We start from the raw sequence: 20760 nt of genomic DNA on the forward strand, positions 1-20760 counted from the left end.
GCTGCTTGCAAGGCAAACGCTGCTGTGCTATCTCTCCGGGCCCTCTTCATCATCTCTTAAAAAGTCTTTTCACCTTAAGTAAGAGGCTCTCTGCCTCATCCCTCCACCATTGTTGTGGCACTAGGAGGCTTCAGGAAGTTGACACTGTACTTTCCACCAACTCTTCCTCTCCAACTTTCTGCATAAAAAAGTGATCATGGAGGGAGGGGTTGTTCCCTAAAGAATTACCCCACTGTTTGCCCCCCCTGGCCACAGCAAAAAGAAAAAAAAGAAAAAAAGAAAAGCCAGGAGTAACGGAAGCGCTGCTGGGTGTGGTCCCAAAACGAACAACAAAAAAAACGTCTTGCCTGTATTTATGCAAATGAGACCTGTAGGAAAAGCCCTGTGACCTCAAATATAAATTAGTGTGTAGTGTTCGCCCTCTGAGGTCTTACCCATCCCTCATTTTGTGGGTCCCTTCCCACTGACATCACAAAAGTACCAACTGTACACATGGTACTATGTGAATTTGCCATCATGTTGGCAAATTCCCTTCACTGGGTTGTAAATGTCTTCCACTGCTGTTTATGGAGTGTGGCCACTTTCAATAAAGTGCAAAAGGAACTAATCAGAGATAAGACAGTATTTGTCCCAAAGTTTCCCTCCATAGACAAAAGAAAAAAAACTTTATACTAAACCTTATACCATATGCAAAAATTAACTCAAAATGAATCATAGCTCTAAAATAAACACACAACTCTAAATCATTTTTTGTTTTGAGGGGCCACACCCAGACACCCTTATGGATGACTTCTCTTTTTTTTTGGTTTTTGGGTCACACCCAGCTACGCTCAGGCCAGGAGTACAGGCCAGACTAGTCCTGGCTATGCTCAGAAATCGCTCCTGGCAGGCTCAGGGGACCTTATGGGATGCCGGAATTCTAACCACCTTCCGTCCTAAGTCGGCTGTGTGCAAGAGCAAACACCCTACCAGCAGTGCTATTTCTCCGGCCCTCTGGGTGACTTCTGACTCTACTCAGGAATGACTCCTGGAGATCTCAGGGGCCTTATGGGATATCAGGAATCTAGCCCGGGTCACCTGCATGCAAGACAAGCTCCTTACCCACTGTATTATCTCTCTGGACCCGTAGAATTCTAAATCTTTTACTAGATAACATGAGAATCTTTATGGGAAAAACGATGTTATACTTGACACCAAAAGCATAACATATAAAAGATATATTGACCAACTGGGCCTCCTTCAAAGTTAAAAACACCTGGGATGGGGCCAGAGAGATAGCACAGTGGCTGCCTTGCATGCAGCCAATACAGGACGGATGGTGGTTCGAATCCTAGAATCCCATAAGGTCCCCTGTGCCTGCCAGGAGTGATTTCTGAGCGCAGAGCCAAAAGTAACCCCTGAGCACTGCTGGGTGTGACCCAAAAAAAAAAAAAAAAAAACCTGGGACAGGGAAATGGTTCCTGTGTATGCAGGGACCCAAAGTCTAAACCCCTATACATCATATACCCCTGCCTAAGCATCACCAAGTGTGGGTATGACAAGTTCAAACTATATGATCAGGTTGGCTCTATCACAGAAAGGATGACAGGAAAGGCACTGAGGCCCTCCACATGATGCCTCTTCTGTGGCAATAAGGCCAAGGAGGAAATCTTTGATCGAGGCAAAGCCTTTGACACCACACAAGCTCCAAAGAGAACGAGGAAAGAACATTTCCAAAGTCATGGGCCAGGGACTGGCTCAAAGGCTGAGACCAGGCTTTGCATCAGAATACCTGGTTCCATCCCTGTGGCCCCCAAACAAAACCAGACTTAAAAAGTCATTCGGGGGCTGGAATGGTGGCATTAGAGGTAAGGTGTCTGCCTTGCAAGCGCTAGTCTGGGACGGACCACGGTTCGATCCCCTGGTGTCCCATATGGTCCCCCTAGCCAGGAGCGATTTCTGAATGCTTAGCTAGGAGTAACCCCTAAGCGTCACCAGGTGTGGGCCCCCCCAAAAAAAAGTCATTCAGAAAGCACAGAAGTTCTCCACTGTCCCCAGTCCTGCCTCTTCTTGGAGACACAGAGCTGCCTATTACATATCTGATGGGTGGGACAGGCGGATAGAGGGACAAATGGGAGCAATCTGGGAGATGAATGGGGGCAGTGGGAGTGGAGAATGTGGACAACCCCAATTCCTTCCCCAAGCACCACTAGGGGCAACCTCTAAACACAAAACTAGGAGTACACCCTGAACACACTGTGCATGGACCCAACCCGCCCCTCCTCAAAAAGAAAGAATTCAGGGATGCTCAGCAGGCCAGACACAGACCAGGCACAGGCCCTAGTTCCAATGCATCACTTCCAGCACCATCCAGAGCAGCAACAGGATCAGGACTAAGTCCTGAACAGTGTTGGGGTGGGGCGGCGACTTTCATTGTCTCCCCTCAACTGTCTCTAAGCTCTGTGACATGAGCAAACAAGTACTGGGGTTCCTTCTCACAAGACAATGAACACGAGATGCTGAGGGTTCAAGCTGCTTGGGTGGTGCTGGCACAGTGTTGACCCCTGAGCAAATATCCCACATGGCCCATGTTCCAGGAAGCAACAAGGAAGGGAAAGGCCCAGCACCCTCGCTGTGCCCGATGGCTGTGCCACTCAGGTGCATGCAGGGGGCCCTGAGAAGCGGTGGGGAATCCCTGCAGTGGCCCCTGAGTGGGAGCCTCACTGTCCTGCTCCAAGAGTGCCCAGTCAGAGCTTGCCTCTTATGAGGCCTGTCCCAGATACTGGCCAGAATCTGAGTACTATAGCATGCCCACCCACCTATCACTGGTGCTAACCCAGCAGACCCTCAGGAAAGCTGGCACCAAGGTGTCCAGGGAGTGACTGAGCCCCAGAACCAAGTCCAGGCATGACTCCAGCCTGTAGCCCACAGAAAGTGACAGGCAAGGCTCAGCCCAGGGGAGGGGACACAGGCACGGGCTGTGGGGCACCATGAGAGTCTGGGCTGTGCCACTGAGCAAGACCAGACACTTGGGGTGCACCCTCGGGCCGCTTACAGAGATCATAACATTGCCCGCTGGGCAATGACATCGCCAAAAGGTCTGCAGGCAGCTCTCTCAACCAGGGCTGGCAGGGAAGTACACAGCAGTGGGTGCTAGTCAGCTGCCCAGGAGGAAGGGCAGCATGGGAGGGGGAGCAAGCTATAAGATTCGGGGTGCTGAGAGGCTCAGCATCCTGCAACCAGAGGCGCCTGGTCCAGAGGACTGGGGACATCCCCGGATCCACGACACAGGCGGCCCTTTGTCAGGCAGAACGACCAAGCAGCCTGGGAACAAAGGCCGCCCTGTCCACAGTGGCCCCCCTCGGCAGCCAGCCCCCGCCTGGGAAAGGGGCAGAGACCCCTGCAAGTTCCCATGGGCAGAAGGCTGGGCTGAGGCAACAAGCCCAGGATGCACCATGACAGGCCTGGTCCTTGGAGGTCACCATAGATGGTTTGGGGGCCACATTTGACTCTGCACTCAAGAACTTCTCCTGGCAGTGCTCGGGGGACCCTATGGGATGCCGGAGATTGAACTCTGGTGGGCCAGGTGCAAGGCTCTGTGCTATGGCTCCAGCCCCACCGTTTTTGCCCATGTTTGCTGCAGACGCTGAGCACCACAGTCCCCACCAGGGGCCATGACCACCTCAGCGAGGCAGCTCCAGCCCAGAGTGTGCACCTGTCAGGGCTCAGGGTCCCCAAGGCAGGCGTGCCCTTGGTGCTCAGCGTCAGGGAGGCAGGATCCAGATGAGGCCTGGATGGGCTCCAACAAGTCTGCCCAGTTCCTGCTGACACTGGCCCTGCAGCTGTTGCAGCATCGCCTCCAGGAAGGCCTCCTGGCTGCTCAGGGCACTGATGGCTTCAGTTGCCCGCAGGACTAGGTCCTCAGGCCCCTTCGCGTCTTGCCTCACGAGCCGGTAGGACCCGTGGAATGGCTCTGGGCCTCCATCCTGCTCCCAGGTTCGCCGCAGAGCTGCCAACTCCTGGGCCACGTTCTCCTGCCAGACGCGATGCCAGGCTAGCTCTTGGTGGCCCAGTGATGCAGCCTATAGAGCAGATAGAGGCTCAGGACACACTCGGGCCCTGCACCATTTCCCAGCCCCCTCGCCCTTCCCCGCACCTCTTATTCTTACCTCCCAGGCTACCCGCCGGGCCTGCACCACCTCCCGCAGCTCTTCATGCAGGGCCTGAAGCTCCCAGAACAGCAGCTCCAGCTCGTCCAGGGCCCGAGAGGGGGTCCTGGGTAGCGCTGTGGGCCAGGAGGGTAGAGAGGGCTCCGCGGGGCAAGTGCTTAGCACAGCATCCTACAGGAAGAGGGGAGCAGCTGTAGGGACAGCGCCTCGGCCCGCAAGCCAGCATGGGGACAGGGGACAGGGAGCGAACTACTGAACCAACAATAGGGGCCCAGGGGGTTCCAGAGGTAGAGGGGAGGGATGTCCTGACTCCCACCCCAGGGCCAGAGGGGAAGGATATCCAGTCTCCCATCCAGAGCTGGAGGGGAAGGACTTACTTTCTTCCACTCATGACCAGAGGAAGGGATTTTTTGGTAGGGGGCATGGCCCAGGGCTGCTTACCACCCATTGCCAGAAGACAAGCTGGCTGTGTCTCCATGTGGCTGCAGCCTCCAGGCGCTCGTTCTCCTGTTCCAGACTCTGCAGCAGCTGAGACCCAAGTATACCAGGCGCTATGAGCCCTTTGGGGCCTCCCCAGTTCACCAGATTCACCCACGCAGCTGAGAAGGCTTACTGGCGTCACTGCTGGCCAAGGCTGGGTCCTGGCAACCCAGACTCGTGCAGCACCCCTCCCAGTAGCTCCAGCTCAGCCTGCTCTTAACTTCAGGAACCCCAAAAGCAGCACAGGCTGTCCTAAAATTGTTGTACACCCAGAGTCTAGAGTGTCCAGGGTGTCCCACAAGGGGAATGGAAGGGGAATGGGACAGTCAGGATGCCCCCTTCCATGGCTCACAGCCAGTCAGCGTGGGGCCTGCCTGGAGCATACGTCCACAGCTCAGTCTGATATCCAGAGATCTGGGTACTGGGAACAGGACAGCCTTGGGGCTTAGAAGCTGGGAGAAGCCTAAGAGAGCTGTGCAGTAATGGAGTGCAGCCCACAGCCCTCACAGTTAAAGGGTTCCCCACATGAACGGCCTAGGAAAGGCCTAGAGTACTCGCCATTGGGGGTGGAAAGGCTGATGGGAGACATGGAGAAACACCCCACAGATGCTGCAGAGCCTATGAGCAGGACATCTTGATATCCCAGTGCTACCTCTCGCACACTCACATACTCCTACATAGGCCAGGACAGCCCCTGCCCCCTCCAACTCAGGGACTAGGGAAGTCCAGGTGCGGCTGAATTGGGACATGGGCAGACAGCCTTGGCCACCTGTCCCATGTGACCCTGGCACTACTAGCCTTCTTGAAGTCCCCCAGCCACCATCCTTGTTTCTTTGCCTCCATGCCCAGGAATTCTTGGCACAACCCGAAGATGGCCACCCTCAGTGCCAGTGCATACTTTCCCAGGGCCCTGCGGGGCACAGAGCCCAGGGTCCTGGTTTCTGAGCTGTGTCTGCACAGTGTGAGGCAGCACCCACCCTGGGCACAGCAGGCCAGTGGGCAGAGTGGGAGGCTGGACCTGGGAGGAAGCCTCTGGCTCTGAATCTGGCCTGAAAGGGTACACCCGCTGGGCAAACGATGCCCCCTGGGGAAGTCTGCACTGGCATTGGAGGTGGCCTTCTTCAGGCTGTGCCAAGAATCTCTGGGCATGGAGGCAAAGAAACAAGGACGGTGGCTGGGGGACCCCAAGACTAGCAGTGTGAGAGTGCCGAGTAATAACCAGGCCTGACCACAGTGCCCCGGCCATCGGATGCACACAGTGGCTCGCAGTGTCCCTACAACCATGGCAGCTTGCGGTGGTGACCAAGCCCAATGCTGGGAGTCTCCCTGCACCCTGCCTCACCTGCTGGCCGTGCCTGGGGTCCCGGAGCATTTCCGTCTCTGCCACAGACAGGTGACCCTGGGTCCGGTCCCACCGGCAGCCCCGAGTGTACCAGTGGATCTGAAATGGGCCACAGAGGCAGCACCTGGCAGCATGGCCAATCTAGAGCCCACCAAGAGCCCTGTAGATGGGCCCCTGGGGGAAACCCCTGCTCCCTTCCAGCCTCTGGTCCTGCCCAGTGAGATGGCAGGTGGAACACAACAGCCTGGGTCTGAGGAGAGGAAGAAGTCTCAGGAGTGGAAGGCAGGCCTGGTGCCCAGCAGGTGCCAGCAGAAAGAGTGGTTGAAGAAAAGTGAGGAAGGAAGGGCAGAGTCCTCAGAAAGGTGTGTGCTAGGATGCCTTCCTCCCTCTCTGCCGAGAGAGCCTGGCCCAGCTCAGTGTTCAGGGGCAAGCTCAGCCTGAGCCCTCTGGAGATGGGCTCATTTCTGTCCTCTCCACTCCCCCCAGCAGGGCAACTCCAGCAAGCCAGCCTGGAACTCGGCTACGCACAGCGCAGGGGCACATCTACCTTGGCCATCAGGGCATACTGCTCCTGCTGCAGGGACCAGAGGCTGCGCCAGCGGAAACGCAGCTTTCCCAGCAGCCACTGCAACTGGCGGATGTCCACAGGGCCATCTGCGTCCACACAGGCAGCAGGTAAGCCACGGCTGGCCAGGGCTTCACACTGGAGAGGGGGTTAAGGGTCACCAGCAGCCCCCACATGCCTTCAGGGGAGCCCAGCAGAAAAGTGAAAGGGGTTCCAGTGTGTGAATGAACACCAGAAGACTCAGGTGCTGGGCCAGGCTGGACCCTGGGTAGCTCCCTCCCTCGCTCCACACCCTGATGCCCCAGGCCTGGCCACACCGAACAGCAGTCCAGCATGCAGTACTGGAGCAGGGCAGTCCAGCATGCAGTACTGGAGCAGGGCGGACACACTCACCCACCTGGCACAGACACATCTCATCGCCCAGCCGCAAGCGGCTACACTCCAGCAGCTGCTCGAGCAAGGGCCCGCGGGCCAGGAGCCAAGCCAGAGCCAGCAGCAGTTCCCGGCTGCCCTGAGAGCCATCCTCGGGGAGCTGCGCCAGCGCCCGTCTCCGCGGGTAACCTTGGGAGCACAGTGTGGACTTCACCAGGCGGACTTGGGCCTCTGCAAGCCAAGGACCAGCAAGAGCAATTTAATGGGATCAGCCCTGGGAAATGTCACCGCCCAGCCACCTGCGGAGTTTCACGCTGAAAACTTAAACCAGGAAGATGTGCCCAAAGGCGGGCCACGGGCTATGCTTAAGGAAGCCCTAGCGCCCTTTGGGAGTGAGCAGAGTCAGCAACACGCCAGGGTCGAAGTGTTGGGCTTGTGGGCGGGAACTGGGCGGAGTCAGCCGTCGTAGGGGCGTGGTCATGGTTTCAGGGCAGAGCCTCTCTAGGGCCAGAGACTAGGAGGGGGTCAGTCGTTGTAGGGCGTGGTCATGTTTTGGGGGCGGAGCCTCTCTGGGGCGGGGGGGGGGAATGGGCGGGGTCAGCTGTCGCAAGGGCATGGTCACGATTTCAGAGCGGAGCCTCTCTGGGAGGGGGGGGGACTGGGCGTGGTGAGTCGTTGTGTGGGCGTGGTCATGGTTTTGGGGCGGAGCCTCCTGGGGTGGGGGACTGGGCGTGGTCGGTCGTGTGGGCGTGGTCATGGTTTTGGGGCGGGGACTGGGCGTGGTCGTGGTTTCGGGTGGGGGGACTGGGCGGGGTCAGCCGTCGTGTGGGGCGTGGTCATGCTTTTGGGGCGGAGCCTCTCTGAGGCGGGGTCAGCCGTCTTAGGGGCGTGGTCACGGTTTCAGGGCGGAGCCTCTCTGGGACGGGGAACTGGGTGGGGTCAGCCGTCTGACCCCAATCGGTAGGAGCATGGTCACAGCTTCGGGGCGGAGCCTATCTGAGACGGGGGGGGGGACTGGGTGGGGTCAGTCGTCGTAGGGGCGTGGTCACAGCTTCTGGGCGGGGCCTCTCTGGGGCGGGGACTGGGCGAGGTCAGCCGTCGTAGGGGCGTGGTCATGGTTTTGGGGCGGAGTGAGTCGTCGTAGGGGCGTGGTTGTGGGTTGTGGGCGGAGCCTCTCCGGGGCGGGGACTGGGCGGGGTCCACCGTGCGGCGGGCGGGGCGGGGCCTTACCCAAAGGCCGCGAGGCCGCCTGGCCTTTCACCGTCGACGCGGGAGAGAGCAGTTTCGAGAGCAGCTGCCAGAAGGCGGGAACCTGCAGAAGTGCAAGCAATGACGCCAGTGGACGCCAGGGGCCCCCACCGAGTCCCAGGCCCCTGCCGCGCGGGCCTCACCGCCTGCGGACGGTCGAACTTGGCTCGACGGAAGGTCTCGGGGTTGGGCCCGGCGGGCAGCGCTCGACTCAGAGCAGCGATCGTTTCAGGCAGGGTCCCGGCCCCGGCCGCCCGGTTCTCTCGGCGCCGCTGCCGCCCCATACAGCCACAGCCGGGCCCAGCCGCGTTCGGAACGCCCGCCGCTGGCCTCCGGGTCCTCGCGTCCAATCATCGCGCGAGCCGGATGTCCGGAGCCGACCCTGACGCGCGCTGGTCCCGCCCCTTCTGGACTCGCCCAATCGCGCGCGCGCGAGCCGAGACACGCCCTCGCCCGGGCCCAATGAAGCAATTGTGTCGGTCACTTCCGGTCGTCGCTGACCAATCGGAATGCAGCTACCCCAGTTAGCCCCGCCTCCACCCGCTCCCTGCTGCTGCCCGTTCAGGCTTTCCTTGGGTGGGCCGGTCCCCGCACCAACCTGCTGCCCGGAGCTTCACGGTTAGGATTCCTCCCTGGAAACGGCCACTTTCGGCAGCGCCGCCCGTTCTTTGGGCCCGACCCCAGCTCTGCTTTTCCCGGCCTGACTCTCCCTCCCTGCCCTTCTGAGGTCTCCGAACAGCTCTCCTCGCAAGCACACGACCCTTTTTTGGTGGGGGGGAGATGTGGGGCCCACATCCGGCAATGCTCAGGGATTACTTCTGGCTCTGCACTCAGGAATCAGTCCTGTTAGTGCACGGGGCAACCCAATGGGGGTAGCGACCCAACCCCCCTGCTGCACGCTCCAGCACTTTGCAGGAAGGTCATCAGACCCCTTGGGAAAGAAACTTGGCCCTACTAGCAGAGCGCAGCAGGTAACAAAATGCACCCTACATGCCGGAGAGATAGCATGGAGATAGGGCGTTTGCCTTGCATGCAGAAGGACGGTGGTTCGAATTCTGGAATCCCATAGGGTCCCCTGAGCCTGCCAGGAGCGATTTCTGAGCGTAGAGCCAGAAGTAACCCCCGAGCGCTGCCGGGTGTGACCCCCTCCCCCAAAAAAAAGCACCCTGCAAGGGCAGTGAGTGCCGTGTCTACACCTGGAATGCCACACACAGGCCCAGAGCCAGCAGCAAAGTGAGCACACACAGGCAACTCGCTGCCCTTCAGAAGAGGAGGACCCAGGGACAGTCGCTGGCCACTGCAGGATCATGCTTAGTTGGAATGTTGTAGGCAAAACTGGGGGCTGTGTGTGGATACCCTAGCACTGCACAGCCAAGCCTTTGCCAGCTCAGAGACCCCCTGGACTCCCCCCTCCAACCACTCTGTAGACGTCGGCTTCACCCGGACCTCCAATGCCAGCAGGCTCCTTTTCAAGCCAAACTTCATGGACATCCCTGCCAGAATGGGACTCAGCTCTAGATCCCTTTGCATCCCCCAGGGCCCAGCAGTGCCTGGGAGCTGCCCTGACCACTCCCTGCTGGCCCTGGCTCCTGAGCTCAGGGTTCCAAGCCAGACCTTTGCTCTGCTGAAGGGAGTGCCTGGCATAGCTGCCACTTGTAAGCACCCACCCCAGGACGTCCTTGGCAAACAGGAGCCAAGACAAGAGCTGGTGGTGAGCTCTTGGGAAGCCTGAAGTGGGAAGCAATGAAAGTAGGAGCTGGAGCCACGCGGAGAGAGGGAGCTGGGAGTGGGCAGGAAGGAAGGTAAACCAAGGGGTTGGGGGACACCGCCAGGGGGCGCTGAGATCATGAACGGTGCAGCCACAGGAGGGAGCCTGTGAGTGTTATGGAACAGGAGTGATGGGGGCCACTCCCTGACATGGGGCCAGGCCCAACCTTCAGTGCCCTACTAGTCACTCTGCTGTGGAGACACAAGGGGGCCACTGAGCCTCCTTCACTGCCAGCTACCTCCACTCCAAGTTTTGTCCTACCGCTAGATCCCTCCCAGTTTCATCCAGAACTGCAGAGTTCCACAAACCCATCCTCCATGTACCCCCAAGACCACCCAGCAGGGCCCTCCCAGCCAGGAAGTGGGAGGCCAAGCCACTCCTTTTTGGCGCCCTCCGAGCAGAAGGGGAGTTGGGGCCAACCGGGTGGAGCCCCGGAAGTGGCAGAGAAAAGGAACTGCATCTGAGCGTATGCTCCTATTCCTTAAAGCTTCTCACCCACACAGTGCTGGCAGGACCCAATCTGGAGTATTGCCCACTCTGCCCAGGGACCTGTACTGGAAGGGCCCCCATCCCACAGCAGGCCAGGGTAGTACCCCTACTACATACACACAGATGCATGAAGGTATACCCACAACGTGTGCACTAACAATGCACAAGTGTATGTCCATGCATGCGCACGCACACACATATACATACACACACCAGCAAACAGACAGGTGCACGAGGCTTTCCCAGTGTTGAGGTTTATTGAGGGCAGGCAGCTAGCTCCATTTGGGCCTCAGATGCCTGCGGGGGTTCGGCCTGGTGTCCAGGGTCAAGAGATCCTCAACCTGCAAGACAGGGACAGAGCCAAATCCTCAGTCCTGCAGACCCAGCAGCAGCACCTGCACCCCAAGGCTGAATGGGGACGATGGGTATACCTGGGAGGGTACCTGGGTTCACTTGAAGGTATGACTCTCAGCACCTCCTCGCCCGAAGCCTGCAGAGAAAAAAAACAAGGGCAGTTGGGGCAGTGGGGAACAGGAAAATTGTGGGACACAGACCCTGGGCTGGGGCTGGGACGTACCTTTGGGCCCGAACAAGGCTGAGTAGCAGGGGTGGTTGCAGTAGGGTTTGCCTTCGTGCTGCGGAGGAGGGGGAGAAGACTCCTCAGGGAACTGTCCTGTACCCCCAGCCCCATCCACCACCTCCTCAATTTCCCTCAGACCCCACCTACCTCTGCATGACCCCCTGAGGTCAGCGTCTTCCCGCACTTCTCACACTTCAGACAGGGCCGGTGCCAGTCCTTCCCCAAGGAGGTGACCCGCTCGGCTGGGGAGACACGGGGTGGGGCTCAAGACACCCCCAGGGCTACCTTCCACCCCACCCCAGGAGCTGCACCCGGCTTTGGTCCTGTCTCCTAGTGAGTGGCAAGTTCCCTCGCTTGTCCAAACAGGCCGATCAGGGAGGGGGCGACGACCCCGTGTCCACCCCACACAGGACCGGGCCACGAGTTCCTGCAAAGCGCAGCGGATGAGGTCGCAAAGGGCCGGGCAGCCCCACTTCCTACTCCGCTCAGAACCGGGGCGAGCATGCGCTGCGGGGCTGAGCGGTGCGGGAGAAGGGAGAGAACCGGGCCAGGCGGGCTTAGCGGGACCAGGCCAGGCCGGACTGGGAAACGGAGAGAGCGGGACTAATCCGGCGAGCGGAGCCGCGAGGGCAAGGGATTGGGCGGGGCGGGCGTGCGGGCGGGAAGGAGTGGGATTGGGTGCGGGGCTTAGCGGCCCTGAGCTGGGCTGGTACCGGGCTGGGGGGGACCGAGCGGGCTTGGGCGCGGCGCTGACGAGGCTGAGCGGGGCCGGGCGGGGAGTCCCCCGCGGAACTGGGCCCGTCCAGGCCAGCACCTGAGGCGTCGGTTTCCGCGTCCGCCTGCACTTCGGGCAGGGCAGGGCTGGGCGGCCCGGACGCCGCTTTCTCTAGCCCCGCGGGGTCCCCCTCGAGGGAGCCGAGATCCCCCCATAACTGCAGCCCGGGCCGACCCGGAAAGCGGCCCTCGAGCGCGCTTCTGCGTCAAGGTGTCTCCGGCCCCCGCGCACTCACCGAAGTACACCTCCTTGTCGCACTTGGGGCACTTGGGCATCTCGGCGAGCTCTGGCGGGCGAGGGGGCAGAGCAGCGGCAGGGCAGCGCGGACCGGACGGCACTGAGCGGACCCGCCCGGCCGCGCATTTCAGGGGACCCCGGGACCCCGCCCCCGGGAGGCCACGCCTGCCGCCCCGCCCTGGCCCCGGACTTGGACCCGCGGGACCCGGGTTCCAGACCCGGCCCGGGAGCCAAGAAAAGTCACCGGCCCCGCCCGCGTCTGGGAAGGGGCAGCGCCCGGCGAGGAGCGGGCGGGGACGGGTCTTGGGGGCTCTGGAGTCCCGAGTGGGGCGGCAGCCCAGATATCCCCAGGCTGGGCCTCTCTGAAGTCGGGGCGCGCGGCGGGGGGGTGAACTGGATTTGCCAGGCTTGGCTGTAGCGCCAAGTCAAAAAGGCCAAACCGCGTGTGAGTGGCCCCAAATTCCCCCGGGGACTCCCGGCGGGCCCCTCCGCCTCTGCCTCGGGGGTAGTTTGGAGCCTCCTCACTCCCGCGTCCTTATCTGGGAGGGCAGCACCTGCCCCATACTCCGCCCAGGTGTACCAGGCGCCAACCTTTGTGCCTGGCACAGACTGTCCACCCCGGTGTCATCCGGAGCCGCAGCTATCAATCTATAGTCAGCCTGGGTGTGGCTCCCTTGGGACCCGGCCAGCTACACCCTGCCCTCGGCTTCTGGCCACTGCGACCCCCACCCAGCTTCAGTGTCTTTCCTCATCAGAATACCCTCCCAAGGTTTTTTGTTTGATTTGTTTTGGGGCCACGTTCTGCACTACTCACGGGTTACTCCTGGCTCTGCTCTCAGAAATCATTCCTGGCAGTGCTGGGGCACCCTATAGGATGCCAGGGATTGAATCTGAGTCAGCCCGTGCAAAGCAAGCAACCTCCCCGCTGTTCTCTCTCTCTTATTTATTTTTTTTTTATTTTGGGTCACACCCGGTGACACTCAGGGGTTACTCCTGGCTATGCGCTCAGAAATCGCTACTGGCTTGGGGGACCATATGGGATGCTGGGGGATCCTCAGTCCTAGGTCAACCACATGCAAGGCAAACGCCCTACTGCTATGCCATCGCTCCCGCCCTGCTATCTCTCTATTTTATTTTATTTTTCTTTCTTTTCTCTCCCTGCAATGCGCAGGGCTCACTCCTGACCAGGCTTGTGGGGACATAAAGTGTCTGTCCCCAGGTGGAACCCAGGTTAGCTAGCTGCATTGCAACCCCCCAAAAAGGGGGACAGTTTTCTCCCCTTGATTTACCATCTCGTGGACAAAGGGGAATCTCAGGCTTGACCTGTCCTGGTTCCCATGAAGGCTGAGCAAACCAACAGAAGTGGGAGGAAGTGGGTGACAGAAACCCCAGGGCACCCCACCTGAATGCCACACTAAACAGACATACACCAGAGCCCTCAAAGTGGGTACCCCTTGGGGCCTGGAGAGATAGCACAAAGGCGTTTGCCTTGCAAGCAGCCGATCCAGGACCAAGGTGGTTGGTTCGAATCCCCGTGTCCCATATGGTCCCCGTGCCTGCCAGGAGCTATTTCTGAGCAGACAGCCAGGAGTAACCCCTGAGCACCGCTGGGTGTGGCGCAAAAAAAAAAAAAACAAAAACAAAAAAAAAAACAAAACCAAAGTGGGTACCCCAACTTGGAATGTGGAGGGCAGCTCTGCGGAGTCCTGTCTCCCTGAGGGGAGGAAGAGATGAGGGCAGGGCATGATGAGCAGAGAGATGAGCAGAGAAGGCAGCGGCATGATGGGGACCAAGGGGTAGTGCTGGCCTCGAAGCGGCTTGGGGCTTGAGCACACACAGGCCTGCGCCCCTAAGCAAACGTCCTGGCAGTGGGGTGGGAGCCCCAGGCATGCACAGGCCCTTCCGGGTCTCTGCCCAGCCCACCTAGGGGATACTAGCCCGGGCAGGCAGAGCCTGGCTTCCCCCAGCACCCCCACTTCACAGTAGCCTGCCCCGGAGCCAACTCAGCCCAGGGCAGGGCCCCCAATGCCTCCCCTCCCGGCCTGCTGTTGTTTGGTTGCCATGGTGTGGCGGAGGTGGGGAGAGAGAGGCCTTTAGAGAGCCTAGAGGCCGCGCCCTCGGGCTGAACAACCACCCCCACCTGCACACAGAAACTGCTGGGACTAGCAGGCCAGGAATCTGCAGAGTCCTCCACACTGCTCGCCCCAGGCAGTCGCCCCAGTAATCCCGATTGTGGGAGCTCCTGGAGCGTGACGGACAGAATGGCCAGGACAGACACAGCTGCCCACCGACCTAGTGATCTGTCCCAGGGCCCTAATACGCCCAAAACGTCCTGTCCTGAGGCTGCCTCAGCTCCTCAGCACCTACAGCAGGGCTGCACAAACACCCACTCTGCTGAATGGGGGGCAGTGGGAAGAAGACGCAAAAACAAGGAGATGCAGAGAGACAGACATGGAGACTGAGACAGAGACACAGATACAAGGAACACAGACACAGAAAAGATTCAGAAAAGCTAGAGAAAGGCAGAGACAGAGGAGGACAGATACACAGAGCGACAGATACGGAGATACAGACACTGAGACAGAGAGACAGAGATACAGAAGAGATACAGACAGGCACAGAGAAAGATGCAGAGATAAAGACAGAAAAGAGACAGAAATACAGAGACACGAAATAAAGAGAGAGAAACAGAGACACACACAGACCAAGATGGATGCAGGCAGAGATAGCGAGACAGAGACTCAGAGACAAACAGGCACTCAGGAGTAGCGCTGGACTCTAGCCCCTTCCAAGCTGAAAACAGTCTGGTGACCGCTGAGGAATCCACACACACCCCTGCCACTCGGCCCCAAGGGGGAAGCTCTGCTCCTGGCCCCCACAACCCCTCCAGAGGGCCCACTTGTTGGGCAGCCTCGTGGGGCAGTCGCAGACATTCCCAGCGTCTATTTTCAGCAGCGCTGTCTCTCGGGACCCCCTCCAGCAGGAGAGGGGGTGCGCGGGCGACCCGCGGGAGCAGTGATCCCTGAGTCTGGTTCCCGGAATCTCGGGAGGAACCCGCTAGAATTCCAGCCCGCGAGTCAGCAGGGTGCGCTCACCCACATCCCACCCAGCCCGGTGGGCGGAGAGATCCTGGAGGATGGGGGGGCGCGGCGCGGAGTGGGGGCCCTGGGGAACCTTTACCGGGGTCTGACCCAGGGGAAGGGGCGCATGGGACGGAGCGGGAGACAGGCAGGCCTTGGCCTGGAAACCGGGGTGCTGGGACAGGGCGGGAAAGTCCGTGGGCTGGCCCCGCCCGGCCACAGCGCCCCGTGGGTTCTGCAGGGGCCCCCCCGGGGGTGGGCATTTAAGGAGGTTCCCCACTCCCTGGGCATGGCCAGGGGCGGCCCTGGGCACCCGGCAGGCAGCGGGCCCGGGCACCGCGCTTCCCCCGGCCGCCCCCGCGCAGCCGGCGCCGCCCCGTCTCCATGGCAACGCCCCGGCAACAAACAGCACGGCAGCCTGGCCTGCAGGAAGTGGGCCGTTCGCCTGACCTCTGGGGACATCAGCGCCACTGTGCACCGGCCGGCCCAAGTCTCCTCCCTGCTGGTGGCCAAGGGGGAAGGGCCTGGGTCGACCTCGGAGGCCCCCCAGTCCCGGCAGCAGACAGGAATGTCCTGACCAGCTAGCTATCTAGGAGCCTCTTAAACTGCGCGTTGGCGCGGGGTACCCGGCCCTGTTGCTGCTACCCAAGCAGCTTAGGCGGGAAACGCCTTATGAGCCCATGAGCCCCTCGACCCGGGCGCCGGGCACTTCTACCCGCGGGACACGGCGGCACTGGCTTTGCATCCAGCAGGCTCCGGACCCGCGGGCAGGAGTGCAGGGGCATCCAAGACCACTCCCCACCCACCCATCCGGCGGTGCGGGGCCATGTCTGCGCCAGGGCGCAGGACACGGGACAGCAGCGGCCTCTGGCGGCCTGAGCGCGGCTTCGCAACAGGCTTCAGCCTGGGTTGCTGGGGCACAGGGACATAGGAGCGCGCGACGGTTCCCAGGTTCCCATCGCACCCGCACCCCAGTAGACAGAAGTGCACGTCCAGGGCCTCTCCAGAACTCTTGCATCAGGGCCCAATCAAGGGCCGCTGCTTCTCCAAGGCTGGCCCCTTTTACACAAGTGCCCATGAGAAGAGGGAGCCTTGCTCCACAGGGTGCATGCACATGGGCGGGGATCTCCCCACAAACAGACTGCCGGGCCTTGTGATCTGAAACCTTTATTGACAGCAGAATCCCAGGCAGTGTTGGCGCTGGAGGCAGTGTGGGGCCTAGGGAAAGCTCTAGGCAGGGGGCCCTCCCTTAGGTGAGTGGAGAGGCGGTGGCCACCAAGGGTAAGGGCAGCATAAATAACACTGGTGGCAAGCTGGGGAGGGGTCAGGAGCCACCCCCAGGCACCACCCGGGGACAGCAGCTGGGAGGGTAACAAGAGCTGGGGCGCGCCTGGCTGCTTCCTTCCCCCCAGAGATAGACCTGCTTTTGCAGGTAGGACGTGGCCCTCGCAGCAGTACGAGCTGGCTTGTCCAGGCCCAGCCAAGCAAGCAGTGCTCTAGGGATCCCGGCCCAAGGTCTAGGGCTGCACTTTGCCTTCAGGGTCCTTGTCGTAGATGTAGCTGCCCACAGCCCCAGTGTTGACACCTGCAGGAGAGGCAGAGGGGAAAGGAGGGTGGTGAAGGCAAGCACGGGCACCGCCTCAAGCCCGCCTGCCACCAGCCAAGCACTCACCCTTGGGTCCGAAGAGAATCCCATAGCAGGGCTTGTGGCAGTAGGGCTGGCCGTCATGCTAGGGGTGGGCGAGGAAAGAGAGAGAGGAAGGTCTCAGACCAGGCAGAAGCCTCCTCATTGTTGGGTCCTTCCCAGGGGCTGTGCACTCATCAGGCCACCGTCCACTGTGTCTTACCTCGGCGTGACTGCCAGGGGTCAATGTCTTTCCGCAGCGCTCGCAGCGCAGGCATGGTCTGTGCCAGTCTTTGCCCAGGGACGTCACCTTCTCGGCTGCAAGGGAACAAGACCCAGATGGGGGCGTAGCCTCAACTTGAGTCTTGGGCGGGGTGGGGCCTAGGGGTGGGGCCTCGGTGTGGGACTAGCCTCAGAGAACAGGGCGTAGAGCCTCAGCTACTTGGGGGCGTGGCCATACAATGCGGGTGGCCCATTGAGGCAGGGCATGGGCTAGGGTGGGGCGTGTCCTCTGTTTTCGGACCCTGTCCACAGGGCCAGTAGCTCACTCACCAAAGTAGACTTTCTTGTTGCAGCGAGGGCACATATTGGGCTCCCCAGTGAATGTAGTCACGCTGGAGGCTGGGAGGGAGAGGCAGATAGGTCAGCCCAACCCTGATGCTGGCCGCTCCCCACCCCTCACACCGACACATCCTACCTTTGCTGGGCCCCTTCGGGGGTCCACTGGCCTTTCGTTCCTCAGCTGCAGCTCGGGCCACGGGCACCTCAATGGGGCCGGTGACCTGAGGGCCCTCAGCAGCGGGCTTCTCGTAGATGTAGGAGCCAGCACCTCCGATGTTAACACCTGGGGGCGGGGTGGATGGGAGGCACTGGCCAGTGACCTGGGTACCCCTCTGATGGGCTGGAATAGGGGCTAGGCAGAGTCCCCACAGCCCCCAGTCTGGGAGCCCCAGAGAGCAAGACTTTGCAGACCAGAAACCCACCACCAGCGGGGCTGTGGGTAGGAAACAGGGTGGCGTGGGGCTCACCTTTGGGCCCGAACAGCGTGGCATAGCAAGGCTTGTGGCAGAAGGGCTTCCCGTCGTGCTGGGCAGAGGAGGGTGGAGGTGAGCTTGAGCATCCCAAGACCCAGGAGGGGCTCCCCTGGCCCTGCCCAGCCCCTCACCTCGGCATGGCCCCCTGCTGTGAGGGTCTTGTTGCAGCGCTCACACTTGAGGCAGAACTTGTGCCAGTCTTTGCCCAGAGAGCTCACCTTCTCCGCTGCAGAGAGGTGTGTGGTTAGGAGGGGAGCGAGGGGGCAGCCGGGGACCACTCCTCACCCCATAGCGGGGAGGAGGGCTCTTCCTCCATCTCAGCAGCTCTGGGTTGGCCCTGCCGCCTTGATACCCAGGGTCTGAGACCAGCAGCTGCCGGCCGGCCAGCGAGCCGGTTCCACCCGTCTGTGCTGTGGGCCGCCACATCCCAATGGCCGGAAGCGTGGGGGACTTCCCGATGCATGGAAGCTGTACTCCCCAGGGAGTTGGGCAGGAAAAGGGCGGAGCAAACCGGAATTCCGTAGGAAGGTCCAGGCTTGGGCAGTCTGGAAGATGGTTCTGAGGCTGACCCCAGGGCCTGAGGGGCTGCAGCTCTTCTGGGGTCCTGAGCCCTGGGGACCCCACTTGACAGAGGCAGCCCACCTCTAGGGCCACTAGTTGGGGCTGCAACCCGGGTGTTGGGCCGTAGGTGGAGCCCATGCCAGGGGCAGCTGTGGCAGCTGCAGCTCGGAGCTACCCAAAGCACTTGGCCCTGGGAGTTCCAGCAGGCGGCCGCTGGGGGCAGGGAGACCCTATGGGCAGGTCGATGGCCACACGTGGGGCTGGACTGGGGACACCGACCGCATTGATCGAGTCTGCGGGCTTGGCAGGGGACAGCTGCAGCATTTCCGGGGACCCAAAGGCCGCATTGACCTCACGGCACGGGGAGGGGGTGAGGCTTCTGGACCCTAGGGCAGCTGGGTGAAGTCTGGGGCCCAGGGCCAGGGCAGAGCATGAGTAGCCTTTGTTCCCCGCCTCCAGCAGGCCACCACATGTATAGACGCTCTCAGGGCTGAGGACCAAACCCAAGCAGCCTGGAGCCGGTCTGGCTGGGGGAATGTCCAACAGTGCCACGCAAGGGGGTCAGCGGGAGGGTCCGGGACTGTGTCCACCCCCAGGTGGCAGGGATGAGCCCCCTGAAATGGGGAAGGGGTGCCAGATAGGACCCTTCCTTCCTTCCTTCCTTCCCAGGGAACAGATGGCGGTGGCCGGCCCTGTAGGACGGCAGAGGAAACCACTGCCTTGCTCTTGGTCTGGACCTGTCCCGGGCCCTGACCTGACCACAGACCCGGGTGACTAGGGAAAGGGCCCTATCCGTCCCCCCACTCCAATAACACTGTCCATGTGCTGTGGAAGGGACGCCGTAGCCAAATCAGGGGAGCAAGAGAGTGATCACTGTCCAGCCCTGCTGACCTCTATGGGGAGGGGGGCTGGGCGCTTGGCTCCTGTTCCCGCGCTGTCACCCCCGGCCCGTGAGAAAGTCGCGGGGACCTGGCGCTCAGGGAGCGCGCGCGGCGTGTCGGGGCACGCGGGCGGCCGAGGCCCAAGTCGCCCACGCACGGCTGAGAGTGCAGGCGCCGAGCCTGGGTCAGGGCTGAGGTCGGGGCCGGGGTCGAGGTCGGGATGCGGGGGAGGGGGACTCGCGGGCCAGGGCCACTGAGGCGCGACCACGTGTTCCTGGGGCGGGCAGGAGGTGGGGCGGCCGCGAGGGCCTGGGCTCCAGCGGAGCGGCCGGAGCGCGCGGGCGGGCGGTGCCCCGAGCCCGCGGCTCCACCCGACCCCGCCCCGCGCCTCCCAGCGCTCTCGCCCGGAGGGAGCCGGCGTCAGCGTCATCCCGGGGCCACCTCGGCCGTGTCGGGGGGCTCGGGCGTGGCCGCCCACCCCGTCGCCGCTCCCAGCGCCGGCGGCACTCGCGCGGACTCGGGGCCGGGCGTCCCGGGGCGGGGGTCGCCCGCACTCACCGAAGTACACGGTCTTGTCGCACTTGGGGCACTTGGAAGCCATGGTCGCCGCGCCCTGCCCGCCCTGCCCGCCGCTGCACCCGCTCTGCCCACCGCTCTGCCAGCCGCTCAGCGCGCTCGGCCCGCTCCCGTCTCCGCGCCGCGCCCCGCCCCGCTCGCCCGCGCCCCGATTGGCCGACGCCGGGGCGGGGCCTCGGGAGCCCGACCCCCGGGGCCGTCGGGCTGGGGGGCCTCGGGCGGGGTGACCCACCTGCCGCGGATGGGCCCGGCAGGGTCGGGCCGGGCCGGGCCGGGCCGGGCCGGGCCGTGCGACCCCCGCGCCGCGCGCGCCCTGGCCTAGCCGGACACGCCGCCGCGCCCGGCCCGTCCGTTGCTTTGGCAACGTCGCTGCCGCGGGGAGGGCGGCGCCGGGGAGGGTGGGCCGCTGCCTCGAGGGGGAGTCCAGGCAGTGGCCGGGGGCTCCCCGGTTTCGGGACGACTTAAGCGACGCCCCCGAAGGGCACAGCAGCCCCCCGGCGGAGCCCGGCGCGCTGCGCCCTCCGCCCTGCGCCCGACCCCCACCCTGGCTCACCCCACCCGCCGCCCGGCGCCAGCCCCGCTTCCCTTTGTTGCTCAGTTTCCTGGGCAACAGCCTCGCGGCGGCGGTTCGGAGCCGGATTCCGGGCCGGGTCCCGCCGCTCCACCCCGCCCCGCCTCACCCCGCCTCGCCACTGTCAGTGGTGCTGAAGGCGCCGAGGTGCAGCGCAGGGCAGGGCTTGGAAGCGGAGGCGCCAGCCATTTCCAAAAACAGCACCAGAGAAATTGCTGGAAGAGGGTGGGTTGGGGAGGGGGCGGAGGAGGAGACCCGCGCGCACGACCCCACCCCAGCCCCTTGCGCACGGACGCCCGTGCCCCCGAGATGGTGGGGCGAGCGGGGTGTTGGCTCGGGCTGCGCGCACCCCTGTCGCAGCCTCCCCGGGGCCCAGGACCCTCCCTCCCGCGGGCACCCACCCAGGGCGCACGGCCCACAGTGGCCTGG

The 20760-nt window shown here is 62.3% G+C and overlaps 3 protein-coding genes across 4 annotated transcripts; all 3 read right to left on the minus strand.

Moving 5' to 3' along the window:
* Window positions 1-3484: 3484 nt before the first annotated feature.
* Window positions 3485-8439, minus strand: TEDC1 (tubulin epsilon and delta complex 1). The gene is made up of 8 exons (XM_049790554.1): window positions 8299-8439; window positions 8138-8219; window positions 6933-7138; window positions 6518-6673; window positions 5971-6069; window positions 4590-4676; window positions 4092-4319; window positions 3485-4037 (listed from the first exon to the last, which is right to left on the minus strand). Exons 1-8 carry the CDS (start codon window positions 8437-8439, stop codon window positions 3744-3746), a joined length of 1293 nt encoding a protein of 430 aa, XP_049646511.1. The 3' UTR covers window positions 3485-3743.
* Window positions 8440-10647: 2208 nt separating this feature from the next.
* On the minus strand, window positions 10648-15372 carry CRIP1 (cysteine rich protein 1). 2 transcript variants are annotated; one of them, XM_049790568.1, is made up of 6 exons: window positions 15369-15372; window positions 12003-12053; window positions 11140-11234; window positions 10990-11047; window positions 10844-10902; window positions 10694-10753 (listed from the first exon to the last, which is right to left on the minus strand). In XM_049790568.1, exons 2-5 carry the CDS (start codon window positions 12040-12042, stop codon window positions 10862-10864), a joined length of 234 nt encoding a protein of 77 aa, XP_049646525.1. In that variant the 5' UTR covers window positions 12043-12053; window positions 15369-15372; the 3' UTR covers window positions 10694-10753; window positions 10844-10861. The 2 variants fall into 2 exon arrangements, with proteins under 2 accessions (XP_049646526.1, XP_049646525.1); XM_049790569.1 differs by lacking the exon at window positions 15369-15372 and having other exon boundaries at window positions 10648-10753; window positions 10856-10902; window positions 12003-12087.
* An 862-nt stretch (window positions 15373-16234) lies between these two features.
* LOC126033585 (cysteine-rich protein 2) lies at window positions 16235-19851 on the minus strand. Its single transcript, XM_049790565.1, has 8 exons — window positions 19743-19851; window positions 17874-17968; window positions 17737-17794; window positions 17406-17552; window positions 17261-17329; window positions 16932-17026; window positions 16757-16814; window positions 16235-16669 (listed from the first exon to the last, which is right to left on the minus strand). The coding sequence occupies exons 1-8, from the start codon at window positions 19783-19785 to the stop codon at window positions 16602-16604; spliced, it is 633 nt and encodes a 210-aa protein (XP_049646522.1). The 5' UTR covers window positions 19786-19851; the 3' UTR covers window positions 16235-16601.
* Window positions 19852-20760: the final 909 nt, after the last annotated feature.

The sequence above is a fragment of the Suncus etruscus genome, chromosome 17 (genome assembly GCF_024139225.1).
Source record: "Suncus etruscus isolate mSunEtr1 chromosome 17, mSunEtr1.pri.cur, whole genome shotgun sequence".
NCBI classification, from domain to species: Eukaryota; Metazoa; Chordata; class Mammalia; order Eulipotyphla; family Soricidae; genus Suncus; species Suncus etruscus.